Raw genomic sequence first — 21,266 nt, 5'->3', positions numbered from 1 at the left:
CGACGGCAAAACAATCGAAGGCCATTTTAACACAAAAATCGATGGATTAACAACATTAATGCGGCCCCATTTCATAAAATATTTATGTATTTTATCCTTCAAAAGATTCGCTCAACTTTTTAATGTTGATGTTAATTTTTGTCAAAACCAAAAATTATGTAGAAAGGGATTCAAACGTAACTCTTCGTGCATACTTGAAAGCGAACGAATCAATAGCCTCATCAAAATTAAGTTTTGTTTTTAAATGATTGGATACCAATCAGTCTATATAGAGCGATCGATAACCGAGACCAAGTACATGATCATTGGCGCGCTCACCATCATTGTAGCGTACCTTGTACCTTGATGGTGACGAGAGCTTCATCAAACAGTTTTTAATTAACCAAAATCCGATTTTTATCCTACTCACACCACTAGGTACCTGCATTCAGAAAAGTCACCGATTCTATTCTACTTTACGACCACATAACAGCATTTTTATTTTTATTAATTTATACCAACAAATTTAAAAAGAAAAACTTTACGCAGCATACCTCTGGGACCCTCTAGGGTCAGGGCCCCTGGACATGTGTCATAGCTGCCCCCCCCCCGCCCCGCCCTCATGTGCCCTGTTTGAAGGGTATCTAAGAAATAAAGGGCAAATGTCGTGATCAAGTTTCTGAATGAACGATGTTTTCAAGCGCCGTGGTGATCGTCAAACAGTATGCCAATGAGAACGTTTCTGCAGGAAAAGTTTGATCGAATAGGTGAAAAGTGCTTACGAAGCTTGAGAAATTAACGGAGTCAAAACCCAATTATTACCCGTATGCCAAGGCACCGACATCTGGGGCTGTATTAAAATAATTTAGTTCCCCGAAATGTGAATCACCATTCCCATAAAGCTTCTTTTCAGATACTTAGCAATCAAAAATCATTTAAAAGTTCCATAGCATAATGCGTCTTCCTTAGACTCTGTGGCAATAACCAAGACAGTCACTGTCTAGCTGTTAAACACAACACGTATTTATTGCTCACATGAAAGAGAGAGAGAGAGAAAGAGAGAGAGAGGGGGGGGGGGGGGTAACGTCCACTCGACACAAACACGGTAACTTCGGGACTAACACATGGTTCATTTTTATTTCAATAATTCGCTTGCGCGTAGGGGTCTTTAGCAGTGGGAGGAAACCGGAGGACCCAGAGAAAACCCACGAGGTTGGACAGACGACTCAACTCCTTGTCTCGTACAAGCGCGGAATGGAAACCACGTTAGCTGACTCAATGACAAACCTTATTATACAGCGCACACATGCTAACCATTCGGCCATCCACCCCCGCCCCCTATTGCTAGCAGGACGATATACCTACAGCTAACGGTTAATAGTGGCACGGTATATTCAGTCTATGAAACACGCTGTATACAGAGTACAATATACTTATGAACGTGCTTTACTATTGGTAGGTTGACAGATTTATAATGAATGTCTTGACATCTGCTATGAAATGTAATTTGTCCCCTAGAAGGATGTATGCTGTACTGCTAATCAACAAGTCTAATTGAAGGGGGTGGGGGCAGGGGGATCACACAAGCCTCGATTTATTTTGTTTTGGTGCGAAGACTATGATATCAATGTGTTGTATGTAAGAAGATTTAACACTATTTAAAGGAGGTAAATCGCTAATATTTGGCTCCTAGAAACTGACACAACGTAATATAAATGTATATAAACTGATTTATATTCAGTCGTTTCTGTTTTTACTCTAATTTCAAATCAGTTAGGTTCGGTAGGTTCGGCGAAATAGCGTCTGGTTATTGCAGTCTACGCCGATAGTATTTATTGCACACGCTCTTCAGATAAGAATATGGCGTCACCGTTTGACATGACTCGTGGAATATCCCTGGCCTCGTTCTTCGAGTCCCTTGTAAATTAGTTAAAAATGACGCTGAAACGCATTATGGTACACGATTCGTGTACCAATGGTAAAATGTTTATTTTGTCTTAAATATTAGATATCAGAAGCCCACCTTTTCCTGGTAAGATTACAACATCAATGTCGATCTAAATTGATAAATAATTCGTGTTATTAATGTGGAGGAATTTGGATGATATTGAGTTAGAGACTTAGCTACTTTAATGTAGCTACTTTAAACGTTTATTTCAATCTACGTCACTTTATGCTATGGAGGAATCGATTACTCTTATCAGCACTTCCTGAACTTCTCCAAGGAACTCTGATATTTATTTCCAAATTATGAATTGTCTATCCAAGCAATTAATTGAGTTTGAAACAGACAGAATGCAAGAAGATAAATAATCATTGCATGAATGCAGTTTAAGTACAAAATCACGTGTTGATTGTAATGGGAATATCTTGTGAGAAAAAATAAACGCTTTGATTGCAGAGGAATCAATCTTCTGTTTCTTTTACATGGGGTTTTAGTTTTATTTTAGGTGTAAAGTCAAAGGAAGGGTTTTTTATTTTAATGAATATTTCAATCTGATTCAAATACAGTTCTATATTTCGCTTCGTTTCGTGTCTTTTTTTTATACTTTCGATGGCCTCTACTACATGAAGATCTTACCAGTTTTAGTGGGACGTCGCGTCAGGGGCCATACGAGCGGCTTTTGTTCCTATGACGTCAGACATCTGATTAACCAATCAGCGTTGGTGTTTTTGTAGGATTTCCACAGTGTCGTACATCGTACGCCAAGAACTCGCTGCAAAAGACTGTTTCATTGGCTAATCCCTCACATCAACTAGAACGCGTGTTATATAACAACTCTTTCAGATCCTAGCGTAGTAAAGACAAGGAAAACGAAACTTTGAAATATAAAAAACGAAATGAAATAGGATCGTTGTTTTAATCAGACTGTAAAATTATTTGAGGGTTTTTTCTACAATCAACATTTTATATAGTCTCTACGAATATTAGTCTGGATGCGTTGTCAACATTTGAGAATAATAGGTCGCAACTCTTACTTGACTTGGCGAAAAATACTGGATAATCAACCACATAAAAAAAAAACTCCAGGTTACGCATGGGCAATGGAACTTTTCGTCAAATATTGACAACGGTCCCAGACACCCCCGTACGTTGAAGACTAGGAGGTTCTGGCTGACCGAGACTACATTTTACACTAAATTGTTTCAACGGCATTAATTTAGTAATTGAACTGGAATATACAGGTCACAATACTATGGAATACAATTACTGCTTATTACTGAGCGACGTTTCAACTAGGCTTCTCAAGAAATGATAAAATATGAAATGTTGTTGTTCATTACAGATTTAACGTCCAATACATGAGGTATGATATTATGGACAGCTTGATTTAATTAAATTATTTACACTTAATTGGTTGAAAATTGGTAAAAACATACAATACAAACGTCCGTTTATATAAAACGTCTCCTTAAAATTGGTTAACACACAAAATACAGTTATTGCATATTAAAAAATTCACTTTAAAACACACTTATAAAATCGCTGTCATGAGAAGAGAGAGCGGGTCATTTTCTCCATTTGTCATAATAAAAACAAGTTAAAACAGGAGGCCCAGCTGATTGATGTTTGGCGTCAAAAGTGCGGATAGAAAAAAAGCCGTGGGGAAAAGGTATCCGCTTGCGTTATGTGGAAAAGTTGAGTGCTCGCAGTAGAAACCGCATATCTGAACCCGTGGATTATCGACATATTAAAAACTGTTCGTCCAATAAGTTTCATATGGTTAGCGTCAGCGATTAAAAATTAAAGACATCCCATTATTGTTGTTACGGCGTATGACTCCCCAGATAAAAGTTACTTGGAAAGAAAAAAAAACCCAGCAGCAACATAGAACAAGGTACTTAAAACAAATTAAAACACTTAATGCTGATCAACCAGAGATACACCTTAAACATGCATTATGCAAGAGCAAAATCTGCTTATTACAAGTCCTTCTTTAGGCCTGAAATGTTATCTAAATTATCAATTAGACATTAATTAACTTATCCAGACCATAATAAACTCTCGATGTCAAGGCTAGCCTTCGATGTTGGCTGGATTAGATTCCTATATGCCGCTTAACGGCCATTGATAATTAAATCAAAACAGTGGATAATCGAGACTATGTTGTTTATATTAATGATTTTAGTAATGATGACCGAGACTATGCGAAAATTTCACCCGCTTCGTTCTCGGCTCATAGTGGATCAATTTGACTGAAATTTTCAGCAAATTACCTTTACACTATCTAGTTTTTTACTATTATAGCGAGAACTGCCATCTCTTTATCTTATCTCCCATAATGTATCTTTAATTATAATTATCTTTTTTTTTCACAAATTATAGTAAGTATTACAAACTTTAGATTATGTGTACATGTATATGTATTCCAACCTAAACTTATTAAATACATTCAGCTCCGTTCTATAAGCTAGAGGTATTTTTAGCCAATGCAGAATCCATTAGTTTGTCAACTGCAGCTTGCATATCATTTGGAGAAAATCGTCCGGAATAAACTGTGGCAAACGACCCGCCTCTGGTACCAGTGTTTATGTTATAATAATCGTTGGATCTCCAGTCTTTTCTTCTGCTAGACTAATGCCCACCTCCCTACACAGCTCCTCAAAACAGATCTTAACAATTAGACAGTCTTGATTAGACACACAACCAGCAAAAACAAAATCATCCAAATAATGATTGACTCCTCTGATGTCGCATTTGTAAACCACTACCCACTCGAAGAAGGTTGAGAATTGTTTTAAAGTTACAATTTCATATTTTCTAAGAAAGTCAAAACATAATTATTTCTATGTCTTTTGCTCCATAGGTTGTCAACTCACTATTATACGATCATAGGTTATCTTGCTCTGTCTTGCTCACACTTAAAAATCTTCACAACGGAAATAATAACACAATTACCTCACAATTACCTCCCTTGTTTTCCTATTCCCGACTATGGAATAGCTATCTCCAAACGTTTGAATTTGAAGTTAAAATGATATTTTTGCCAATTTCTCAACTGGCAATAGTGAATTATAGGATTAATAACAAGGTAGGACTGTTTATAGATACCATCTATTTTAGGGCTTTATTTTAATACATTTTAAAAATATAACTTAAAATATGAAATTGCAACTTTAAAACACTCCATCGATAAACACGTTGACGTCATATCTATATATGACGTCAATGGATAAACATTTGTCTACATACTATTTGTTTCCAAAAAAAGGATACCCAGTAGGTTTGAAGTCTTGTGGATTTATGCCAGTAACCTAAAAGCATTCTTTTAAGATGTAAACCTTAGCTAACTTAGCACCCTTCCCTAAATTAACAATAAAGTTTAACACTGTGTCAAAGGGAGGTCATTCACTGGACATCGATTGCTGTCAATAAAGTTGAACACTTCTTGAAACTGGGTGAGATAAATTAATTTATAAGACGAAACCCGCCTGATGATTTTGGATCAACGCCAATCGGAGAAATACGAAGATCAGCTATTGGGGGATATTAAAGGGCCCAACAATCTTATCTTTATTTCTAATTCTATTGAAATTTTATCTTAAACCGCCTCCGGATACTGATAGGCCGATTTTGAATTATTACACTGAAGAGGGAACCCAAGCTAAAACCATGCTCAAGTTACCCCCCCCCTCCCCCACCCCATAGTCCGTTAACGAGTTGTCAGGGGAAAAAATTGTCCTTTGAACGAATTGTCTCATACCCGCGAAATAGACCTGGCAAGTATAATGACGGTAATGGTGCACCGCGTTCAATTATGACATGCTGGAACCTTTATGGATATGTTAAGACATATATTCGTTTTGAAAATTTCAGTTGGCTTTTGAAGGAATGGTGAGGTAAGAAGTTTGCTAAACCGACTTATAGATCAGATAACCTTGATGACAAAGGACTCAAAATATAGTTCGGTTTGATTTTATTCCAAAGTTAAATTGGGATTCAAACCAAAGTCTTCAATAACGGAAGAGTCAAACCAAATCTGAGTCATTCGGTTGACATCGATACTTCCGTGACGTCGACTGTTGACATCCATTCGGCAAACCTCGACAGATTCTACGCATCTAATCTCGGCTGTTTGACAATTTCCGCCATATTTGAACTATTTTAAAGGTTCCGAATGAAAAATGGCTGCCCCCATGGAGATTTCTGTGGAGAGTGTATTATATCAACAAACGTCACGTTTGGCATTGGGTTTGGGGAAATACCAGGGAATTTTATCAAACCAGCAGCCTTGAGACAATATCTCTGCTCATTTAGGTATATACACTCTACAAAAGACGCAATTTGGGACTTTTTTTGTAAAGTAAACCGGCAGCCGCATCGCAAATGTATGGGCGTAGGTACATATCACTTACTGTCATACAGCCGAGATTAGATGTAGGTTAACGGAATCTGTCGAGATTTGCCGAGTGTGTTGACATCCTGCCCCAATCTATATTGAAATCGTGGTTTTAATCGTGAAGTAATCGTGGTGATCCTATCAGGTCATATAATATATTGGGGTCAGTCGTAGAAATCCTGTTGATCGTATCGAAACGTATCCGAACGTATCTGTACGTACCAGATCGTGGACTCAATAGGGAGAGAGAGAGAGAAATGGAGTTTAACGTCCACTCGACACTAACTAGGTCATTTCGGAACTAACATATGGTTTAATTTTATTTCAATAATTCGCTTGCGCGCAGTGGGAGGAAACCGGAGGACCTGGAGAAAACCCACGAGGTTGGACAGACGACCCTACTCCTCGTCACGTTCAACCGGGGAATCGAAACCACGGCAGTTGATTCAATGACAGACCTTTGGATGCAACCGGAGGACATGGAGAAAAGCCACGAGGTTGGACAGGCAACCCTACTTTTTGTCACGTACAACCGGGGATTCGAAAGACTCAATAATCATATAGTAACGTATCGTACGACAGTGGAAATCTAGCATTATTCAGATTGAGCTATTGAAGCTTCCTTCTTTCCTGTATGAAAAACCCGGTTCAGGAACCCATTTTATAATATTATCAGTGACTTCAGCCTTTTTCGCCCGGACTATACATCCGTATTTGCTCTGATACAATCATTAGTGGGTTCCCACCAATAATAATTCACACCCGCAACACTTTGGACCCGAATACACGACTCCAGCTTCGTCAGTTGTGGGAACTGCTATTGACAATATACTATTTTGCTACGAGAATTATTTAAATTAATGGATTGGTTATCATTAAGATATAAAGGATGGGGGCGTGGCATCAACAGAGAGTAATCTTAACAATAGAACCAATACCTATTATGCACGGGCTCAAAACATTTAATGGCCCTTTATTCTGGAATATAAAGTATAATTATCTTTAATGTAATATTGCTATCAGCTTATTATTTCCTTATAATGTCTCTAATTAAAGAAGGCGGTGAGTCTAAAGCTCTTAGACCGGTAATGGATTATTTGTATTATTTAAAAGCCCAGGTAATGGAAAACAGTGAATAAGGTGTCTATACCTGTTGGATGACTTCTTCCTCAGGGGCCACAGCTGATTTGGAACGGATGATGAGGTCATCACTGCCCCGAGGAGGAGTTCTTAGGGTCATGTGACAAGTAGCGGCTTTCTGGTGCGTTAAAAAAGTTGGACAAACGGTGTATTGATGACATAGGAGGTGATGGGGGCTGACCGGGGGGGGGGGGGGCTGCACACCTAGTTTCTGTAACATTCTTACTGTTTGAATACAACGAAGTCAATGGAAACAAGAATACCACAGGATGCAATACATTTATTGTGAAGAAAAATAACATAATACTTCAATTATGTTAAAAAAATAATTTGAATTAATTCGCAGAATTTGCAAATATTTTACGATAAACTGGAGAGGTCTATTTATAGTATCAGTACCGGGTAAATCTAGCCAAATATGACCAGATATCACCCGATTCTAACCAAACCACATACTACATTATTATATTATTATCTAAAACTGACTTCGATTGAGAGAGAGAGAGAGAGAGAGAGAGAGAGAGGGGGTTTAGCGTCCAATCGACACAAACCAGGTCATTTATGCACTAACATATGGTCCAATATTATTTCAATAATTTGCTTGCGCGTAGGGGTCTTTAGCAGTGGGAGGAAACCGGATGGTCAGGCGAAAACCCACGAGGTTGGACAGGCGACCCTACTCCTTGTCAAGAGGTAACTGTAACATCATGCCATCACGTTTGCCTATCTGGCCAAACTTTCTCTGTATGACATATGCATGTTTTCATTATCCCTGGTTGGAGTAGAAAAGCGAGACATTAAACCCCATTTCATTTCATTCATTCAATAGGTTTAATAAAAGTATCGTTTGGATGCCTATGGCTCTACACTCTATATATAACCTTGCATGCTGGGATTTTAATTGTGGGCGTGTAAACAGGTACAGGCATAGGCCTATTGATAAAAAAAATCCAAAAAACAGAACCCATAAAATTTCAGTCTGTGTACGATCATTTTCCAAAGTTTCAGTTATTTCGGTCGCTTTGCATATAAATGATGTTCTTTCCAAAATATGCCCCAAAATGGCTCCCACGGTGTTGGAAGCAAACTTGCATACGTCACGCAAAAACTGTCAATTACTCGAACACATTCCTCTTTGGGGATTTCCCTGATCTTTACTGTGATTGCTGCCTTCAGTCCACCAATCGTTTGAGTGTTGTTCTGGTACATATTATCCATGAGATACCTCACAGATATAAATCCCCTGGGGGGGGGGAGTCCGATTAATGCGGTGCCCCCTGATGATCAGTCCCGCCTGAAATTTGGAGTATATTTTATAAAGAACATGACTTTAATATATAGTGACCGAAAAAACTGAAACTTTGGAAAATGATCGTACAAAGACTGAAGTTTTAATCCAGCACGTTTCCTGCTTTGTGGGATTTAATAAAACTTTTATGGGTTCTGTTTTTTTAGGGGGTGAACCTGTATATTTGAAAAAGAGATCTACCCCAAACATAAGCTCCCTTACTTCAAAGATAAATGTTAACACGTGGAATAATGTATTCAAACCATAAGCAACTTAGTTCATTAATATGAACATGTAGAAGAAACGAAGACACATCCCCGTATCTTCTGATCCCAAAATAAAGAAGCAGCACAAGGTAGCTCAGATAAACCTCCATTTGAACAGTTTATGTATTTCGTACATCCTCCACAGTACTGGTAGTTACCTCCAGGTATACCGGTACAGCTCTGTAGACATGCGCCGTGTGTAACTATTAAATTTTCAATCTCTGCTGACGTTAAAGTCGACGTCACTTCCAGTTTTGTCACACTAACACCATTCACATCCATAGTTACTAGTTTGAATCCCCCTTCTGTTGTTGTATCTGCTTGACTCGTTGTTGTATCTGATTGACTCGTTGTTGTATCTGCTTGGCTCGCCGTTGTGTCTCTTTGACTCGTTGTTGTATCTGCTTGGCTCGTTGTTGTATCTGCTTGACTCGTTGTTGTATCTGCTTGGCTCGTTGTTGTATCTGCTTGACTCGTTGTATCCGCTTGGCTCGTTGTTGTATCTGCTTGACTCGTTGTTGTATCTGCTTGACTCGTTGTTGTGTCTCTTTGACTCGTTGTTGTGTCTCTTTGATTCGTTGTTGTGTCATTAGCTTTATCTCTGGTCATGATCCAGCTTTCTGTAAAAGATGAGATTTTAGAAGAAATAAGCCAAGAATTATGGTACAACTGCAGTTAAGACAGAACGAATGCAAGGCCTGTTAAGGGCCCAAATGCAGTTTGCCCTAAATCCTTTATCATTTCGGAGGTTGGATGGCCGAATGGTTAGCACGTGCGCGCTATATCATAAGATCTGTCATTGAGTCAACTGGCATGGTTTCGATTCCCCGGTTGTACGTGACAAGGAGTAGGGTCGCCTGTCCAACCTCGTGGGTTTTCCCCGGGTCTACTTCTCTACTCATTATAAGTAACACGTCAGAATTTGTCTATCAATAAATGAGGTTCGAGTTAGAATTGCAACTAGAAACATTTTGTGACAGATTCTGAAGAATTACCTTCCTGGTTTATTTCTGGTTAATAGGCTATTACAAGAATTGAAGTTGTTGGTGCCATTACCATGGATGCAATGATTCGTCGATGATTTATTCAAGGAATTCGCACACCTAAATAATTGACACTATATAAAATAAACCCATCAATAGCTAAGTGGTTCGTGCCAGAACATTACCTTTCAGGTTTTTATTAAATAAGTAATGAATGAATTTCAATATGACAGGATTTGATATAAATTCTAGGGAACCTGCTGTTCGTAAATCAATTAGTGAAACACTAAACACTGTCAACATCTTCCGTGTTTATATTTCAACAGATACAGAAATAGTCATCGAAAGTATAAAAAAAAACGAAACGAAATATAAATCTGTATTTTAATCAGATTGTTCTCTGTTGAAAAGTGGAAATTTTTGTTGAGTCAGTGTAAAAATGGACCTTATAAAACATCATAAGGTCTATGGTGAAACCCAAACCCCTGCATTGTAAATATTGTAAACAGATTGCTATTGGTTTATATTTCTGTTTTATAAAATAAAACCAAGTACGAACAATCCAAACCATAATATCTGTATTTGTATAATTTGAAAAACAAATATTGTCAAATTTTATAATTGGTTTAATCTGTATTGTATTAGAAATTTCAGTTAATTAAATAATTAGTAATAATAATTCCTAGAATAATTGAAAGGGTTGTGGCCGCCATTAATTTTCTTTAAAGTTTATTATTGTTTTGCGCGGTATTCGTCGAAATAGGATGGTTGAATGGCCGAATGGTTAGCGTGTGAGTGTTGCATCCAAAGGTCTGTCATTCAATCAACTGCCGTGGTTTCGATTCCCCGGTTGAACGTGACGAGGAGTAGGGTCGTCTGTCCAACCTCGTGGGTTTTCTCCGGATCCTCCGGTTTCCACCCACTGCTAAAGACCCCTACGCACAAGCGAATTATTGAAATAAAATTAAACCATATGTTAGTCCCGAAATGCCCTAGTTTGTGTCGAGAAGATGTTAAACCCCATCCCCCTCCTCTCTCTCTCTCTCTCTCTCTCTCTCTGTTGATGATTAATTGTATTGATATATGATTACTTACCATCGACACAGGTAACACCAATATTTAAATCACTTTCACAAAATGTGTTAACGGGACAATCATGGTTCATGCAACCTTCAGCTAGATTCTTGGTGAATGAAAAATAAACATATACATAAACATTATGGTCAACTTTGGTATCGGCGGCAGCGGATTAAAAATGATTTCAAGTATAAGCTGAATACAGATACAGTATGTAAGATTTATAGTCCCAACCTAGAGTTGTCATAGAAACAAGTTGGATAGTTTGTATACAACCCAATCACACACTTTGGTTAATATTTAAACTGTCACCCATATTAAAGGTACTGTACCATACTCGCTCACATTATTCATTTCTTAAAGTTGCACATAATCTTTGTTTACATAAAACATTCACAATTATTGGTCAAAGTTTGTCTATGACGTCACATCCGGATATCATTTTTAGTTTTAGTTATTCTTTAGGCCTTTGAACTAAATACCTTTCAGATAGTATAGAGTTTAATTATGTAGAATATGATAGTATAGAGTATAATTCTGTAAAATTTGTACTTTTTCCTAAAAATTGTGGTAAAATAACATTAAACTTTACAAAAACTCAAAATTGATGTATTGAAAATTTCATTCAAAGTACTTTATTCTGAACGATGTTATCGCTGTTTTGACATTATCGTTACTTGTTAATCGAGACTCAGCATCGATTCTCCATTTTTAAATTAAATCATTAAATGGCGATTGTATTTTAATCCGTTTACATCTGCGCCATTCAATGGTCGAGAGAGTTGATTATAGACTTGACATCTGAATAAATATCTAAATAATAATTTATAAAACATTATTTTGAAGCCCCCCCCACCCCCCTCCCCCCAAAAAACCCCAACAAACTATAATAGGCAAATTTAGCTCTTACATAGCGCATCTTTAAATCTCTTGAAAAACATTAACTGTAACTTTTCTTTAAAAATACCGAGGAGGCTGTCCTGTTTATCAGTTTGCTACTAGCCATTAATTCGACATTCAACGACAGCGAATAACCGACATTATGGCGCAATTCACTAATCAATACATCATACTTATGTTTAAAAATAATCCAGTATTCTACATATTATAACAGATACTGTGAGTCGTACAAGGAAATCTTCTAGTTTTGAAGAATATCACAGTTTCATACCCTCATAAATAAAAACAAAACATAGAAAACTGGAAATGTTTTATAACGCTTGAATCCCATGAGATTTCCTATCAAGGTATGGGGGGTGGGGAATGGGGGGAGGGGGATGGGGGGGGGGAGGGGGGGAGGGGGGGGCTATGTTCTCTAACTCCCTCTCTTCTAAAAGCGTTCCCTAGAATTTCGACAGAGTTACCTCAAATATTCAATACTTTGCAGCTTGAAACCATCCCGCTTTTAGTCCCGTATTTAACTTGTCAGGGACGGACTGGGTAGCTCTGAGCCCCGGACGGACTGGGTAGCTCTGGGCCCAGGACTGGGTAGCTCTGGGCCCCGGACTGGGTAGCTCTGGGCCCCGGACGGACTGGGTAGCTCTGGGCCCCGGACGGACTGGGTAGCTCTGGGCCCCGGACTGGGTAGCTCTGGGCCCCGGACTGGGTAGCTCTGGGCCCCGGACGGACTGGGTAGCTCTGGGCCCCGGACTGGGTAGCTCTGGGCCCCGGACGGACTGGGTAGCTCTGGGCCCCGGACGGACTGGGTAGCTCTGGGCCCAGGACTGGGTAGCTCTGGGCCCAGGACTGGGTAGCTCTGGGCCCCGGACGGACTGGGTAGCTCTGGGCCCAGGACTGGGTAGCTCTGGGCCCCGGACTGGGTAGCCCTGGGCCCCGGACGGACTGGGTAGCTCTGGGCCCCGGACTGGGTAGCTCTGGGCCCCAGACTTATATATGCTTCAATATTATTTCAATAATACGCTTGCGCGTAGGTGTCTTTAGCAGTGGGACGAAAATGGAGGACCCGGAGAAAACCCACGATGTTAAACAGGCTATCCTACTCTTTGTCATGTACAACCGGGGAATCGAAACCACCCCAGCTGACTCAACGACAGACCTTATGATACAGCGCGCACGCGCTAACCAATCGCCCAACCCCGCTACATTTCAGTGAAAACGAAGATTTATATTGATGTCATTGAGGCCCTCGATCCAACTGAGTTTTTCACTTTTTTTTTGGGGGGGGGGGCTTATTAGGGTGAATAACTGACATGACGAGAAACGAAACTAGTTTGATTCATTATTTCTGTACCTCACCCACCCACGGATCATTTGTCTCCCCGGGCGGTTATTATAAATTTCAATTAAAACGAAGATGAGATGAATTTTGGTTATTTTGAGAAAAACATATTTATACCACGGCCGATGTCTCTAGAACGTAGTTTCGTTCATTAGCTAACAGAATCAATATAAAACTTGGTAGGTATCTTTGTAAGGAATACCAGTTCCTTTTGATGCTTGTTTTTCTTTACACATTTAGTTCTTGATCGTTTGATTGTCGCTAACAATGTTATGTTCAGGTCTTCAGGACGTAATCATAATTCATAATCCCCTACAAAACCTAAAATTTCCCGGCAATGCCCCCCCCCCCCACAATAAAACCCCACTCCCCCTTAGAGCCCTAACACCTCTGCCAATCGCGATGTCAAACTTAAGCCACGTGTGTTTATTTTTTGCACTTTAGCTTACGCAACCCTATCGATCTTAAATATAAAAAATGATTTGCACACCAGGGGCGGATCCAGAGAGGGGGGGGGGGAGGCCACCCTTTTTATGAGAAAAGTGTCATAATTTAACCTTTATCGTCAGATGGTGGGACAATTGTGTGATGTCACAATTAATGCTTTACATCAATGAAATTGAATCACAATGTGATCATGTTAATTCATAATAAAAATTGATGTCAAACAGGATGTTGGATTTCTCTGTTTAAAAAGCTCAATGTGCATCGCCAAAATGACGATAGAGACCATGTATTTCTCAAAAAATATTCAAGCTGACAGGGGGGGGGATACATTGTCTCAAGGAACCTGGCAAACCCCCTCCTGCAAATATTCCTGGATCCGCCCTGCACACCTCCCATCCATATTATACAATTATAATATCGTATGTATTGAAAAAAATAAAAGTGATGGGTGTTTTTTTCACCGCTGAATGTATACGCAAATATTTAAATATTTAATAAATTCGTAAATAATTTTTACCTTTGGCCATGATTGTATATCACTGTGAATAAAACCTCTTTTAGCTTCAAGGCCCGATGGTACATCCGCACTACCTTGAGTGTTAAGAAAACATTGACGAGTTTGTTTATCATAGTTAAACGAAACACAAGCCGACCTTAATTGACATTCTCGTGCACATTGTAAAACTTGTAATGGACTTATCTCCAAAAAACTTTCAACATTTAGCTTACTTTGTTCGTTGATTTGCGGGTAAGTTTCCATTTTGGAGCAGGTATTTTTTAAAAGTTCCACATTGTCCCATTGTAGCATATGGAAGAGGAGCCAGAGAATTGTAGCTTCACTATTCATAATGTTTCTCTTTAAATATAAATTATACAACAGCTAAATCTGCCTATTGCCGGTCTTTCTTTAGGTCTGAAATGTTACATAAACTATTAATTAGATATTTATTAACATGAAAACTGTCAGACCGGGGTGGCGACCAGAAAATGCACAAGGTCGCCGGTAAACGTGGACACAGCGTACGAAAATGTCTCAAAAAATTGCAAACTTGAAAACAAGCCGCGTTCTCAATCTTTCCAGGTCAGATAGCAGAACCTTGGCGTTTGTTTTGAACATACTTAAAACACACGCCGTGACTCGGCGATCGTTAGATCCACAGCACGATATTTGGCGTTTCCGCCACGCTTATGGCGATCTTGACACGCTCTGAGACCATTTTCCTTCGCCGTAGCAGCGCAGTAAGGGCGCCACCCAGGTCTGACGGGGGGGGGGGGGTATTAATCAACTCTCGATGACATCTTGTGTGTCGGATTTTCACTGGATTTCAATCCGATCTGCTACTCAACGCTCATTGATGACAGTCTAAAAATGGACAATCGAGACTATATTTTTTTATCGTACCGACTTTAGTAATGATGATCGAGGCTTGGCATAATATTCAATCGCTGCTATCTTGGTCCAGAGTGGAACATGAGACTGAAATTTTCAGCAAACTGCCTTGATATTACCTAGTTTGTAACTATTATAGTGAGAACTGCCAGCTCTATATCTAATCTCCCATAACATATCTTTAATTCTCGCGTATTTATCTCATTAATTAAAAAAGGCACACAAACACTATAAACACTATACTCACCCTACACGTATCGTTACCTTACAGATGGAGCTATAACAGTATACTAACATGTGGTGTTACAGATGGAGTACAAACACTATAACAGTATACTTACATGTGGTGTTACATATGGAGTACAAACACTATAACAGTATACTTGCATGTGGTGTTATAGATGGAGCACAGACACTATAACAGTATACTTACATGTGGTGTTACGGATGGAGCACAGACACTATAACAGTATACTTACATGTGGTGTTACGGATGGAGCTATTCTTGGTTAATATAAGAGTTCGAAAGGAAGCGCAGTACGGTCTTTATACAATGAGCACGGACAAAGGCTTTTGAGAACAATGTTTTTTTCTCGATATCTTCAGGTTTAAAAACACGATGCTTCTTGTATCAATAACGAGTGAGCGACTATTTAATTTCAATTTAATTTCAATATATTTATACTGTAAATTAAAAAAAAAAAAAAAATAGTATGCGTGGCTTGGCAACATAAGATGTTGTCAATGACTACAAAACTGCCATGATAATTCTCCACTGAAATTCAGCTGGGATTAAAAAGTTTAGAATGTCTACAGTTTGTATGTGAATTGGATTATAATGCCTTGATGCAATACATTTGGTTACTAACTGGTGCACACATTTTTATATGCACACATAGTTATTCTGATTGGACGAAAAACTGAGGTTCCCGGAACACGTTGGCGCGCACATAAAAGAACTCTTGACCAAATCCCCGGGGACTCTTTAATGAAACATACAGTCTATTTCAGATCAGGTTTAGCTTAATCCTGCTTACAACGTGTGACCAATCAAGCTAGTTTTGGACAATATTTCCCGTTACTAGGAGATTATAAATACAGAATTTAATTAATCAAGCATCATCAATGTAATTACTTAAAGATACATTATGGGAGATAAGATAAAGAGATGGCAGTTCTCGTTATAATAGTTAAAAACTAGATAGTGTAAAGGTAATTTGCTGGAAATTTCAGTCAAATTGATCCACTATGAGCCGAGAAAGATGCGGGTGAAATTTTTGCATAGTCTCGGTCATCATTACTAAAATCATTAATATAAACAACATAGTCTCGATTATCCACTTTTTATGATTTAATTATCAATAGCCGTTAGCGGCATATAGGAATCTAATCCAGCCAACATCGAAGGCTAGCCTTGACATCGAGAGTTTATTATGGTCTGGATAAGTTAATTAATGTCTAATTGATAATTTAGATAACATTTCAGGCCTAAAGAAAGACTTGTAATAAGCAGATTTTGCTGATGCATAATGTATGTTTAAGATATCACAATTCTTTCACGAAATACCCAATTATTGTGAAGCTTTGAATAAGTGCTGCCGATATGCCACCACGCACGAGACTGAGGCTGAGATTTCCCAACAAGAATATTCCCCCGACCATGTAGATTATCGGCGAAGGTACCCAATTATTGGGAACCATCCCCAATGATTCATGCAATCAGCCTTGTGACCATAGCCTAATTAGATAACAAACCTCATCTCTCAACCCTCCGTGTTTCGAGAAAAGAGATGGTCCTATCTATATAGTTCCACACAGCAAAGCCGAATGCGAATCACATCGGGAATCAGTAAGCAAAATTGACAATAGTTTTTATCAAAACAACGACTGATAATTGTAATATAACATTTCTGCCACACCCAACTACAATTAAGCAGAAAATTCTACCTGACGCGGGTACAAATCCCCTCTTTTTAAATCGAAGCGATAGTAGATTGCTTTTTCCGACATTTTAAATTTACGTTTTTAACACGTAATAGCCAATCAAAGTACTAATCTCATCAGAGTTGCGCAGTAGTAATACGCCGTAATTATGAACGTCCGAATCAATTTAGGTAAAAACAACGCTTGATTTAATTTATTGTCAATATTTGCTGATAAATGAATGTTGTTTCAGTAGATTGGACTGCGTACGTGTATAAAATTAACTTATTTTTAAGATGATACATGCATTAATAAAGAAATTGAGTTTGCCACTTGGAACTAAAGGCATCCAATCGTAGCTAAAAACAAGCACATCAGTGTATCTCAGCGTTTTTAGTTACGTTCTCGTAGCTATAGCTTAATGATTGTCATTTATCAAGGGAATACTCCGTTTTGGGGGCAAAAACATCGGGAGGAATTTTAAATTTGTTTATTTCCACATCGCTGATGATTTTTCCCAGTGAGACCTACGTATGAGCAGTTCACGCACAAAGAATAGCATCGCCAGAATGAGGCTAAGTTAAAGAAGTTAAATGTCTATTCTTTGGAACAAAAATGGGCAACAAAGCAGACATTTAATTTTAATGGAGTTTATCATCAGTTATGTTCGTCGAAATACGAATTAAATGACAGTCACTCACGCCTGATTATTCCAGTCTACATCGGGACTTCGGTTTGACATTTCACTTATTCACTGACATTGCCTCATTCATCAAAAGACTTGATTACAAATGGCGCTAGAGAGCTTAGAGTACACGACGTCGTCGACTGATTTTATATGTTAGATATGAAGAGCCCTTATTTTCACGGTAAGATAACAATATCATCCTAGGTCAGTGCTTATGTCGGGTCTTATCCTCTCCCCCAAATTCTTAAACCTAACCCTAATAATAGATATCGGTGGACTAATAACCCCGCGGACTAGTGAGCATTCATCATACAGACGATGATAAAAAATGTAGTGGCGCCTGTGAGTATGGTAAGCTTCAGGTATAGACGATGATAGTGGAGCCTGGTGAGGTAAGATGGTCACTATGTTTCAGGTATTTTTAGGAACCTTTGTAGTTGTGAATCTACATCGTTTTTGATGAATTGGTAAGATTGCCGCACGCTAAAATTGAGTAGAAGTTATTCTCTAGAAAAGGCCATTTAGTCAGTTTTACACAAATTGAAGTATGATCCCGTTTCTGAGCGGATAATATTTTGTTTACCTTGTATACGGTTGTTTTAACGTCCTTGCCTAACAATACTGATATTAATATTTCAACAGTCACCATGAAGACGCCATTTATTACACCCGGGGATCAAATGTTTACATCAATTTTCATTCAACTGGAAAACCTAACTGACTGAATAATCTATTGTATCCTTTCGCCGCATTGTGTTTTTTTTATAATCCAAACATTACATATCATTTTATCTTAACGTTTCAATATTTAATTTCCCAATGCTCAATATACGTCCTCAGATCTCAACGGTATACTAAACAACTTCTACCCAATTAAAGTGTCATTGTCCTCGAATATTATTGTATTTGCTATTGTGTTCTTCTCTGTCCTAGACACCGATACGACGTGGTGTCCCCTTGTCAGTGGTGCAAAGAGGGGGGGGGGCTGGCAAGGCAACTGTCTAGTCGTTCGGATGGTACGAAAACCCGAGGTCCCGTGTACACATTGGCTTGGACGTCACAGATCCCTTCACTGTTGGAAATGGATATTAGAGTGCCGCTGCCCGTTCAAAATTTCGTTCATAGCACACTGTATGGCGTATGTCCGTCTTCATTAGCCCAGTCGGAGCAGAACTATAGGATGTTAAACCCCATTTCATTTCCTAGACACCGATATGTATTGTCTTCTAGCACGCGAGTTGTGTGCACCTGAAAACCAGATTCTTCAATAATTACCGAGTCAAATATTTGGCCATGGATCACCATTAATTTCCTCAATGTTAATTCTTGTCTTTTTGACTAGCTCTGACTTTTCCTCGAATTTCCGTGGGGTTGAACGCTTTCTACTACAGATGGAGCAACAAGTGACAGTCTCTTTCTTCAAGGAAAAATTGAGATACACAAACTGGAAGTAGCATACAAAAAAACATGTCACTGTCGGCCTACATTTCAACTTTCTTAACTCGTTTATCCTCAACTTAACCAACCTCTTAACTCATGAATATTTACCAAAACCTGGTACAAAATGTATATGCAAACCATTTTCTTCGATTCTAGGCCTACACCAAAACGTCAACAAAGATCGCCACGCAAAGGGCGGGGGGGGGGGGTGCAGGGAAACTGAGAGAAAAACTAAAAATAGCTCTGGTTGATATGGAACAGACTTGGGTTTGCCAATCTCCATCCAAGTTTTCTAAGCAAACAAAAAATATCAGGTTTTAGAAATTCCATTATGAAATCAGCCCTGGTTTCATGTTCATCAGCTCTACGAGTTAAAGATACGTTCCCGTATACAAAGTGGGTGATTTGATGATGGATTTGGACTAAAAACATATTCAAACTAATTAATTTATCATAATTTTGCTTCAAATCCTTCTCAAAACATTGCAATTGTCAGGGAATACCCTGGCTATAACAAATCGATCAAAAGAGGTCATGTTTGTGTCACGCGACTTACCTTTCTCGGTACCTAGCAACGGGTGCGAAGTCGGGGGAGAATTCATTGCATACAGAAGACGATGTTGTCTTCAATCACTGACTGTTTATTACAAATATCGAAGCCTAATTAAATTCTCGGATTATCCACTACCCGCGTCTTTTTCCGTGATTTTTATCTCAGAAAGTGTTGTACGTCTAACTCTTCATAAAGTTTATCAACATGTACATCACGCGCCCAATCTCCGCGTGCAACCTTTGACGTCACGCGTGCAAACACTCCTAAGCATCGGGCTGTTGATTAGAGAAACCCTTACATTTTTGTCCCGTATGCGCTCCATGAGTGTTTTTCAGGGAATCCAGTATTTTTCTAGTAAGATTGGATATTTCTATACCTTCCATATATACCAAAATTGTCATACTTTTATTGGAAATAACCACCCGATAAATACTTTTGTGGGAAAGTATCTTTAAATCGTACTAATGGAAATAGCTCTGAGTTTTAAAAACAAATAAAACAGCTTCATATAATCAGCTATTTCAGGACATGTATTTAATGGTGTTATTTATTTTGTATTTGAAGCAGTATTGAATGTCGTAATTGTCAATTAATAATTATTGACAATTTTATCAGGCAGGATAGGATGCCCAAGGGAGACGACTGTACAATTCACTTCCCTTGTCTGAAAGGTGAATTGTTTACGTGTGAATGAATGATGGGTGGTTATTTCCGGTTGGCTTGTCTCTGTATAGGCATATTTCAGGTTTATGACAACTAATATATTTCTAAGATATATTGAGGAATGAAACTTCATCAAACTATTTAGATATTTTCTTGAGCAGCAATCAAAATTTTTATATTAATTACTATCAAAATCATTCACCAAAAGTAGGTCGATATTAGGATTATTAACAATTATGCGAGCCAGGAGTTATTTTAAAATATATAATATATAATAACAATTATTATCTCTTCTTGATTAAAACACAGATCCTATTTCGTTTCGTTTTTTATAGTTCAAAATTTCGTATAACTTAACACATGACACAATTAATGGAATACAAGTTTTTTCAGCGACGTTTCGACGAGGGTTCTCCCGTCTTTATCAAGCAAATTCGACGAAATAAACTCTTCAAGTAACTTGAATTCCATATGGACACAGATCACCAAATACGAAACAAGGGCCAAAGTTATTTTTAGTCTCTCTCTCCCTTTCCCTTTTCCCCCCTTTTTCATGGCGATTTTTGTTGACTTTTTGGTGTAGAATCGAAGAAAAGGTTTGAAAATACATTTTCTGCCAGGTTTTGGTGAATATTCATGATTTTGAGGCGGAAGGATTCAAGAGTTGTGAGGTTGGTTACGTTGAAATGTAGGGTCCGAAATTGCGTGTTTTATTATCTCTACTTCCAGCTTGTGTATCTCAAGTTTTCCATGGTGAACCTCATACGTACTTTTGGCAAGAGTTTGCCACAATGTTGCTCCATCTGTGACAGAAAGCGTTCTACCCAACGACTATTTGGGAAAAAGTTA

At 38.4% G+C, this 21,266-nt stretch overlaps 1 protein-coding gene across 1 annotated transcript; it reads right to left on the bottom strand.

The window, feature by feature from the left end:
* Positions 1-8,714: 8,714 nt before the first annotated feature.
* LOC126829753 (uncharacterized) lies at positions 8,715-14,626 on the bottom strand. The gene is made up of 3 exons (XM_050559868.2): positions 14,278-14,626; positions 11,093-11,180; positions 8,715-9,634 (listed from the first exon to the last, which is right to left on the bottom strand). Exons 1-3 carry the CDS (start codon positions 14,605-14,607, stop codon positions 9,030-9,032), a joined length of 1,023 nt encoding a protein of 340 aa, XP_050415825.1. The 5' UTR covers positions 14,608-14,626; the 3' UTR covers positions 8,715-9,029.
* Positions 14,627-21,266: the final 6,640 nt, after the last annotated feature.

The sequence above is a fragment of the Patella vulgata genome, chromosome 8, assembly GCF_932274485.2.
Source record: "Patella vulgata chromosome 8, xgPatVulg1.2, whole genome shotgun sequence".
Taxonomy (NCBI): domain Eukaryota; kingdom Metazoa; phylum Mollusca; class Gastropoda; family Patellidae; genus Patella; species Patella vulgata.
This window is presented reverse-complemented; position numbering and strand designations above follow the sequence as displayed.

What these genes read in the sequence shown, in the direction of transcription:
- LOC126829753 (XM_050559868.2), bottom strand. Translation starts at nt 14,607, where the DNA reads ATGAATAGTGAAGCTACAATTCTCTGGCTCCTCTTCCATATGCTACAA. An exon ending in ATATACAATCATGGCCAAAG is followed by an intron (nt 11,181 to 14,277) that starts GTAAAAATTATT and finishes TCATTCACCAAG; the next exon opens with AATCTAGCTGAAGGTTGCAT. An exon ending in TGGTGTTACCTGTGTCGATG is followed by an intron (nt 9,635 to 11,092) that starts GTAAGTAATCAT and finishes CATCTTTTACAG; the next exon opens with AAAGCTGGATCATGACCAGA.